Raw genomic sequence first — 10,692 nt, forward strand, 5'->3', positions numbered from 1 at the left:
TAGAATATACTTACAGTGGATGTCTATGGTGTAGTACAGTTCTAGTAGAATATACTTACAGTGGATGTCTACAGTGTAGTACAGTTCTAGTAGAATATACTTACAGTGGATGTCTATGGTGTAGTACAGTTCTAGTAGAATATACTTACAGTGGATGTCTATGGTGTAGTACAGTTCTAGTAGAATATACTTACAATGGATGTCTATAGTGTAGTACAGTTCTAGTAGAATATACTTACAGTGGATGTCTATGGTGTAGTACAGTTCTAGTAGAATATACTTACAGTGGATGTCTATAGTGTAGTACAGTTCTAGTAGAATTTACTTACAGTGGATGTCTTTGGTGTAGTACAGTTCTAGTAGAATATACTTACAGTGGATGTCTATAGTGTAGTACAGTTCTAGTAGAATATACTTACAGTGGATGTCTATAGTGTAGTACAGTTCTAGTAGAATATACTGACAGTGGATATCTATAGTGTAGTAGAGTTCTAGTAGAATATACTTACAGTGGATGTCTATAGCGTAGTACAGTTCTAGTAGAATATACTTACAGTGGATGTCTATAGTGTAATACAGTTCTAGTAGAATATACTTACAGTGGATGTCTATAGTGTAGTACAGTTCTAGTAGAATATACTTACAGTGGATGTCTATAGTGTAGTACAGTTCTAGTAGAATATACTTAGTGGATGTCTATAGTGTAGTACAGTTCTAGTAGAATATACTTACAGTGGATGTCTATGGTGTAGTACAGTTCTAGTAGAATATACTTACAGTGGATGTCTATGGTGTAGTACAGTTCTAGTAGAATATACTTACAATGGATGTCTATAGTGTAGTACAGTTCTAGTAGAATATACTTACAGTGGATGTCTATAGTGTAGTACAGTTCTAGTAGAATATACTTACAGTGGATGTCTATAGTGTAGTACAGTTCTAGTAGAATATACTTACAGTGGATGTCTTTGGTGTAGTACAGTTCTAGTAGAATATACTTACAGTGGATGTCTATAGTGTAGTACAGTTCTAGTAGAATATACTTACAGTGGATGTCTATGGTGTAGTACAGTTCTAGTATAATATACTTACAGTGGATGTCTATGGTGTAGTACAGTTCTAGTAGAAAATACTTACAGTGGATGTCTATGGTGTAGTAGAGTTCTAGTAGAATATACTTACAGTGGATGTCTATAGTGTAGTACAGTTCTAGTAGAATATACTTACAGTGGATGTCTATAGTGTAGTACAGTTCTAGTAGAATATACTTACAGTGGATGTCTATAGTGTAGTACAGTTCTAGTAGAATATACTTACAGTGGATGTCTATGGTGTAGTACAGTTCTAGTAGAATATACTTACAGTGGATGTCTATAGTGTAGTACAGTTCTATTAGAATATACTAACAGTGGATGTCTATAGTGTAGTACAGTTCTAGTAGAATATACTTACAGTGGATGTCTATGGTGTAGTACAGTTCTAGTAGAATATACTTACAGTGGATGTCTATGGTGTAGTACAGTTCTAGTAGAATATACTTACAGTGGATGTCTATGGTCTAGGACAGTGGTAGTAGAATATACTCACAGTGGATGTCTATGGTGTAGTACAGTTCTTGTAGAATACACTTACAGTGTATGACAGTGCTAGCAGAATACACTTACAGTGGATGTCTATAGTGTAGTACAGTTCTAGTAGAATATATTTACAGTGGATGTCTATAGTGTAGTACAGTTCTTGTAGAATACACTTACAGTGTATGACAGTGCTAGTAGAATACACTTACAGTGGATGTCTATGGTGTAGCACAGTGGTAGTAGAATATACTTACAGTGGATGTCTATGGTGTATGACAGTGCTAGTAGAATACAGTGCTAGTAGAATACACTTACAGTGGATGTCTATGGTGTATGACAGTGCTAGTAGATTACAGTTCTAGTAGAATACACTTACAGTGGATGTCTATAGTGTAGTACAGTTCTAGTAGAATATATTTACAGTGGATGTCTATAGTGTAGTACAGTGGTAGTAGAATATACTTACAGTGGATGTCTATGGTCTAGGACAGTGCTAGTAGAATACAGTGCTAGTAGAATACACTTACAGTGGATGTCTATGGTGTATGACAGTGCTAGTAGAATACAGTGCTAGTAGAATATACTTACAGTGGATGTCTATGGTGTATGACAGTGCTAGTAGAATACAGTGCTAGTAGAATACACTTACAGTGGATGTCTATGGTCTAGGACAGTGGTAGTAGAATACACTTACAGTGGATGTCTATGGTCTAGGACAGTGCTAGTAGAATAGACTTACAGTGGATGTCTATGGTCTAGGACAGTGGTAGTAGAATACACTTACAGTGGATGTCTATGGTCTAGGCCAGTGGTAGTAGAATATACTTACAGTGGATGTCTATGGTCTAGGACAGTGGTAGTAGAATACACTTACAGTGGATGTCTATGGTCTAGGCCAGTGGTAGTAGAATATACTTACAGTGGATGTCTATGGTCTAGGACAGTGCTAGTAGAATATACTTACAGTAGATGTCTATGGACTAGGACAGTGGTAGTAGAATACACTTACAGTGGATGTCTATAGTGTAGGACAGTGGTAGTAGAATACACTTACAGTGGATGTCTATGGTCTAGGACAGTGCTAGTAGAATACAGTGGTAGTAGAATATACTTACAGTGGATGTCTATGGACTAGGACAGTGGTAGTAGAATATACTTACAGTGGATGTCTATGGTCTAGGACAGTTGTAGTAGAATATACTCACAGTGGATGTCTATGGTGTAGTTGAAGCTATTTTCTGTTGCCAGGGCAGACTGGTTGACCACACACTGGACCTGCTGCTGATTGGCTGCTCTGGTTGGCACCCCGAGCAGTTGGCTGAGTACTGTGGTGGTTCCGTTGGTGTGTTGGGTGGAGTTAGTCACTGTCTTCAACAAACTGCCCAATGTCCCTGTCTTCCACTTCACATCTGCCTGTGGCTTGGCACCAGCAGCCACACAGGTTGCCAGGATAACCTCTTTCTCCCCAACAACAGGAGGGACATCGACTGTCACACTCACCACTGGAGGAACTATGACAAGAAAACAAACCAAAACATTTAAAACAGAAAACATGCCACTAGTTATAAATGTGGAACTATACATGAAAAAGCATTCACAGCCCAGTGATTATGGGAGAGGGATGTTTCTGGAAAAGTGGTGTATATATTCCCAAGTTATTTAACACTCGACCATTAGGGGAAATATATATTGAGACGTGTGTGCTCTCCTTGTTACAACCTCGGCGTTAAGAGGATAGAGGTACATTCTTTGCCAGGCCAAATGTGTAGATGAGATTGACAATACACAGTATTTCTACACACTCATAGTTCTTACCAAGCACAGTCAGAGGTATCTCTGTAGTGTATGCTCCACTGGGGAAAACATTGAAGATACATGTGAAGGTGCCTTCATCCAACAGTCTGACAGCTGTTATTCGAATTAATCCAAGTTTTTCTGATAAGTTCCCAATTAACTGAACTCTGCCTTTTAATCCATTTGATACAACAAAGTCAGTAACCCCATTTGGATAAATATGAATCAAATTATGTTTTTCATGCTGAGTACTTTTCTGCCATGTTATGTGTTTAAGCTCCTGTGCTCCTGTGTTCTCTCTATCAGTCTGCAGGATAAGTCCACATCCTCCCCCTGTACCACAGTCCTGCATTCACCTGTGTACCTGTAGAGAAAACACAAGCCTAAAAAACATTCCAGAAGATACCTGTAGAATAGATGTTTATGAACTCTAATAAACAGAGATGATAACTAAACACACAGACAAGACCATTATTAGTATTTAGCTGTGCTTATGAACTATGATATCCTATTGATGCTGAAATGTGGCTATTGCAACAACAAATGTGCCAATTACTCAATCTTTGACCCTAACCCCATTTGGACAGCCATAGTCAGAGGAGATGGCTAAAGCACGCACTGATCTGGGTCCAGTCTAGGCTGAAACTACTTAGTGAATATGTTATTAGAATAATAAGCCAAAAGCCCTGACTCTATTCTTACACTTAATCAAGAGTAAGATATTCAAGACATTCCCAGATACTTGTGAATGCTCAGCATGTCTCAAAACTACTGAGATAAAAACATTGTCAACTTACTGAGCTGATGTGTGTGCCTTATGTACCCTAAAAGGACAAGGACTACAGTTGAATGGTGGGATTGTGTGTTTGGTGGGTGTTACTGTCTTGCCTTGTGTCAATAAGAAGAAAGAGACAATTGGAAACCTACTTTCTGTATCCCTCTGGATGATGAGTAGAATCACACAGCACAGCTTCAGTAACATGCTTTGCTCTTCTCATTGCTAGGATCAGAGGGGAAATGTAATTATGTAATTATATTACATTTTAAAATTGGATCTATTCATTGTTTATGTAAGACAATTATGTAGGCTGAGCTGTATGTAAAATAATGTTCTATGCAATAAAATGTATTCAAGCATTGGTCTGCAATCATCACTCTTTGATGTAGACTATGCACATCTTGCAATGTAGCCAAAACCTTTTCTCCAAAATAAACAACCAGTCCTACATTGGTCAGTAATAATGGAACAAAACATTTGTATCTGTAAATTTAAGAGACCACTAACCCTTTGATAAATAGAAGTTCCTCTGCTGAAATAGCAGACATTTGTTTTTGATGTTTGTGCTGACAGAAAAATGTCCTCCTACTGTTGGAAAACACTAATTCAGTAAGCCACAGCAGCTATAGCACAATGGGGTGGATCATGGATGAGACAGTCTAGGCTCCACCCCACTCGCAGACTCTTGGCTTTTCATAGGCTGTGTGCTTCCTCTTTGGAGTCAGCTGTATGACTCCCATCCCCCTCCTCATTCACTTGTACCCCTACCCGGCGACCACGCACCCCGCCTGCACAGCGGTGGATACAGCACTAGGCCTCCTACCCACCTGCCTTCCAGACCCAATCAGCTATACTGGTTATGAAACATGAAACATACACATAGTCCTCACTACAAATAAACAACAATGACAAAATTATGTATTTTCTTTAAGTAAAACATAGTTATAAATAACAACAGGCCAGAATCTGTATGACTTGGGACCCCCCTCTCTGATGATACACTATATACACTACTGTTCAAAAGTTTGGGGTCACTTAGAAATGTCCTTGTTTTCCATGAAAACACACATGAAATGTGTTACAATATGAATAGGAAATATAGTCAAGACATTGACAAGGTTCTAAATAATTATTTTTAATTGCAAATATAATTGTGCCCTTCAAACTTTTATTTTGTCAAAGAATCCTCCATTTGCAGCAATTACAGCCTTGCAGACCTTTGGCATTCTAGTTGACAATTTGTTGAGGTAATCTGAAGATATTTCACCCCATGCTTCCTGAAGCACCTCCCACAAATTCGATTGGCTTGATGGGCACTCCTTACGTAGCATACGGTCAAGCTGCTCCCACAACAGCTCAATAGGGTTGAGATCCAGTGACTGTGCTGGCCACTCCTTTATAGACAAAATATCTGCTGACTGCTTCTTCCCTAAATAGTTATTGCATAGTTTGGAGCTGTGCTTTGGGTCATTGACCTGTTGTAGGAGGAAGTTTGCTCCAATTAAGCACCATCCACAAGTTATGGCATGGCGTTACAAAATGGAGTGATAGCCTCCTTCAAGATCCCTTTTACCCTGTACAAACCTCCCACTTTACCACCACTAAAGCACCCCAGACCATCACATTGCCTCCACCATGCTTGACAGATGGTGTCAAGCTCTCCTCCAGCATATTTTAATTTGGTCTGCGTCATACGAATATTCTTCTTTGTGATCCGAACACCTCAAACTTAGTATTCTGCCCTTGAGTTGCGTTCCCATGCAAAACTAGACAGATAGCTAACAACTAAGTCTTCAATAAAACTCCCAAGGCGTGACTTTTCTTGAATGAATATATTGAAAACGTTTATGTTGTGAAACTGCAAAATACAGAAAAGAATATACGTTAGTATTCAATTCACACCGACATACTGTAGCTGTACATTAAACATTTGAAGTTGCATAAATACAAAGCACGTGCCAAGGTACCATGCATCTGGCATGATGCCAAACCATATAGCTAATTGTTACTCATATGGTAATTGGCTCCTTTCATTACTCTAATAATGTACAACCATCTATGTAGAATAACAAAGCATATTACAATAGAAACAGTAACAAAACTACAGTATTGTATATTTTACAATTCTTTGCATGACGCACAAGCAAAGTAATACAGCTAACGACATACATGAAAGGCATTGCAATTTGTGAGTAAATGCAACCAACATTGATATGTAAGCAACTCTATCAATAACAAGATTATCATCATTAGCTAAATGCTTGAATCGAACTTACAAACAAATATTTTCCAAGGCTGAAGCGTGACAAGAAATAACTACATTGAAAGACCTGCACCGTAGCCTTGTTTGTAGCTGCTTCTATGCGTGCAGAACAAATTCTCTACTTCCTGTTTGCGTAGTCTTTCTAAGTACCAGAAAGCTCCACTAGGGGGCAAATAACACTATTGAACACAATGAAAATCCAATTTAACCATTGTAATAAAATAATCTGTTACCTTCTAACAGGATGGCAGCACACTTAGATTTGTCTGTCCATAACACTTCCTCTGTCCAGTGTCTGTGTTCTTTTGCCCATCGTAATCTTTTCTTTTTATTGGCCAGTCTGAGTTATGGCTTTTTCTTTGCAACTCTGCCTAGAAGGCCAGCATCCCGGAGTCGCCCCTTCACTGTTGATGTTGAGACAAGTGTTTTGCAGGTACTATTTAAGGAAGCTGCCAGTTGAGGACTTGTGAGGCATCTGTTTCTCAAGCTAGATACTCTAATGTACTTGTACTCTTGCTCAGTTGTGCACCAGGGCCTCCCACTCCTCTTTCTTTTCTGGTTAGAGACAGTTTGGGCTGTTCTGTGAAAGGAGTAGCACACCGTGTTGTACGAGATCTCCAGTTTCTTGGACAATTTCTGGCATGGAATAGCCTTCATTTCTCAGAACAAGAATAGACTGTCGAGTTTCAGAAGAAAGTTATTTGTTTCTGTCCATTTTGAGCCTGTAATCAAACACACAAATACTGATGCTCCAGATACTCAACTAGTCTAAAGAAGGCCAAATGTATTGCTTCTTTAATCAGCACAACAGTTTCCAGCTGTGCTAACATAATTTCAAAATTGTTTTCTAATGATCAATTAGACTTTTAAAATGATAAACCTGCATTAGCTAACACAACGTGCCATTGGAACACAGGAGTGATGGATGCTGGTAATGGGCCTCTGTTCGCCTATGTAGATATTCCATAAACAAATCAGCCGTTTCCAGCTACAATAGTCATTTTCATTAACAATATCTTCACTGTCTTTCTGATCAATTTTATGTTATTGTAATGGACAAAAAACTGCTTTTCTTTAAAAAACAAGGACATTTCTAAGTGACCCCAAACTTTTGAACGGTAGTGTACATATTACCTCAATTACGTTGACTAACCTGTGCCCCCGCACATTGACTCTGTACCCGTACCCCCTGTATATAGCCTCTCTGCTGTTATTTTACTGCTGCTCTTTAATTATTTGTTATTTACATTTTTTACTTATCTATATTTTACTCAACACTTATTTTTTTATTAATCTGCATTGTTGGTAAAGGGCTTGTAAGTAAGCATTTCACTATAATTTCACTGTTGTATTCGGCGCATGTTTGACAATACACACAGTATTTCTACACACTCATAGTTCTTACCAAGCACAGTCAGAGATATCTCTGTAGTGTATGCTCCACTGGGGAAAACATTGAAGATACATGTGAAGGTGCCTTCATCCAACAGTCTGACAGCTGTGTTTCGAATTGATCCAAGTTTTTCTGATGAGTTCCCAATAAACTGGACTCTTCCTTTTAATCCATTTGGTGCAACAAATTCAGTAACCCCATTTGGATAAATATGCATCAAATTACATTTTTCTTGCTGAGTACTTTTCTGCCATGTTATCTGTTCAAGCTCCTCGTCTGTCTCTATCAGTCTGCAGGATAAGTCCACATCCTCCCCCTGTACCACAGTCCTCTGAAGAGAAAACACAAGCCTAAAAAACATTCCAAAAGAGACCTGTAGAATAGATGCTTATGAACTCTAATAAACAGAGATGATGCATAAACACACAGATAAGACCATTTTTAGTATTTAGCTGTGCTTATGAACTATGATATCCTATTGATGCTGAAATGTGGTTGGGCAGCCACAATCAGAGGAGATGGCTAAAGCACATACTGATCTGGATCCAGTCTAGGCTGAAACTAAGTAGTGAATATGGGGCAGCAGGGTAGCCTAGTGGTTAGAGCGTTGGACTCGTAACCGGAAGGTTGCAAGTTCAAATCTGAGCTGGCAATGTACAAATCTGTCGTTCTGCCCCTGAACAGGCAGTTAGTTAACCCACAGTTCCTAGGCCGTCATTGAAAATAAGAATTTGTTCTTAACTGACTTGCCTAGTTAAAAAAAATAAAAAAATAAAACATTTGAATAATAAGCCAAAAGCACATACTGAGTTAAGAACATAGTAAACATGCTGAGTTAAAAACATAGAAAACACACTGAGCTGATGTATTATGTACCCTAAAAGTACCAGGACTACAGTTGAATGGTGGGGTTTGGTGGGTGTTATTGTCTTGCCTTGTGTCAAATAAGAAAAAAGAGACATGATCTCAATAGTATGATATTTTATGACAATCGGAAACCTACTTTCTGTATCCCTCTGGATGATGAGTAGAATCACACAGCTCAGCTTCAGTAACATGCTTTGCTCTTCTCATTGCTAGGATCAGAGGGGAAATGTAATTATGTAATTATATTACATTTTAAAATTGGTGATTTGTAAAAATTAGGATCTATTCATTGTTTATGTAAGACAGTTATGTAGGCTGAGCTGTATGTAAAATAATGTTGAATGCAATGCTATCTTTGATGTAGACTATGCACATCTTGCAATGTAGCCCTAACCTTTTCACAACAGGCCAGATTCTGTATGACTTGGTACCCCTCTCTCTAATAATACACTATATATACAAAAGTATGTGGACACCACTTCAAATTAGTGGGTTCGGCTATTTCAGCAATGTAGCCCAAACCTTTTCACAAAAATAAACAAACAGGCTTATATTGGTCAGTAATAATGGAACAAAACAGATGCATCTGTAAATTGAATAGACCACTAACCTTTGATGAATGTAAGTTTCTCTGCAGAAATAGTCGAGACATTTGTTTTTTGACGTATTTGCTGACAGAAAAATGTCGTCCTACAATTAAACAGGACATAAAGCAAAATATCAACAGTTAGTAAATAATATTTAAATTAATAGTTCATTATATATATTTAAAAATATAGTCTGTATTATTAAATTCTCATTACCGAAACAGAAGTTCTCTCTACCGCAACTGGCCTTAAATTACAGCGATGATAGTGAGAATAGTGTTGTGGAGGATGAGAAACCTTAGCATGTTTTGCTAACAATAGAGAAGACATGATGAATAAGCACATTTTTTACTTAATGTACATAATTAGACATTAATGAAGTATATTTTCGTAGACATTTTTTTATCTAACGTTTTTCTATATGTGGAAACCTACCTGTATCGGTAATGATTATTAAAACTGTTGTGTACTCAGTCTGACAAGAGAATGTTTAACTTTTAACTGGATAAATATAAAGAGATCTGCTTACATGGTAGACATCTTGAAGGTAGTGGCAGATGTGTTGCTTCATTCAAAATCAAACTTTGTTTAAACTTCTCTGTGTGTAAACAGTCCTCCAGAAATGTTGTGAAGGATGAGAACATCAGTCATTGACAATTCATTTTTCCACTATTTTTTCATTATTATTATACATGAATATTCAGTTAATATTTTTTCTGTCATTTGAAAACATCTTGTACAACATCCATTTTCAGAATATTTTAATTTTACTCTGTTTAAATCACAACATAACATACATTCCGAAAGATCCGGACGCGTTGCAGTGAGGAGAATTTCAGCAGAAAATGCAATGAAATACAAAAATAATTCATTCCTATTTTGAAATTACTATTTGAGCAAGGTAGGGAATACTATTATCTTTCTTATGATATTTTTTTATATTACTAAATTACATGTTTTCTATTTAAAATCATTACTGCCATGGTACCACATTGTTTACAATGTACCACATTTCTGGTGAGCACAAGGGAGAAATGTAACATTGTTTAGAACAGAGATACACAACCCTTCAAAAGTTAGGGGTCACTTAAAAATGTCCTTGTTTTTGAAAGAAAAGTATTAATATCCATGAATTTAGGAATGAGATGTTCTAGGAATCCAACTCAGAATTTCAGCTCGGGAACTATGGCCTCATTCTAGCGCGCAGATTTTCCGACATGAAGATCACTGACGTTATGATTTGATCCCGTATTTTCCCAAGTTCCCAGTTGTTCTGAACACAGCATAAGACTCAAATGAACAAAGTCAAAGTCAAAGATGGCTGCGCCTATTTCCCTAAAAAGATAACTTAGTTTGACCACTTTTCAGCATATTCGAACGCTGCAATGTGCTTGTTAAAGTCTATACAAAAAACAGATCACATGTCAAATCAA

General features: G+C 37.5%; 1 protein-coding gene across 1 annotated transcript in view; it reads right to left on the reverse strand.

Annotated features, from left to right (window-relative positions):
* The window catches only part of LOC139386018 (nectin-3-like), a 32,973-nt gene extending 26,441 nt beyond the window's left edge, over positions 1 to 6,532 (reverse strand). The window contains exons 1-4 of the mRNA XM_071131378.1: positions 6,426 to 6,532; positions 4,657 to 6,007; positions 4,299 to 4,371; positions 2,783 to 3,088 (exon numbers count right to left, since the gene is read on the reverse strand). Of these exons, the coding sequence (XP_070987479.1) occupies positions 2,783 to 3,088; positions 4,299 to 4,353 (361 nt within the window). The 5' untranslated portion in view covers positions 4,354 to 4,371; positions 4,657 to 6,007; positions 6,426 to 6,532. The remainder of the gene's footprint in view (positions 1 to 2,782; positions 3,089 to 4,298; positions 4,372 to 4,656; positions 6,008 to 6,425) is intronic.
* Positions 6,533 to 10,692: the final 4,160 nt, after the last annotated feature.

Source organism: Oncorhynchus clarkii, chromosome 3, assembly GCF_045791955.1.
Source record: "Oncorhynchus clarkii lewisi isolate Uvic-CL-2024 chromosome 3, UVic_Ocla_1.0, whole genome shotgun sequence".
In the NCBI taxonomy this organism is placed as follows: Eukaryota; Metazoa; Chordata; class Actinopteri; order Salmoniformes; family Salmonidae; genus Oncorhynchus; species Oncorhynchus clarkii.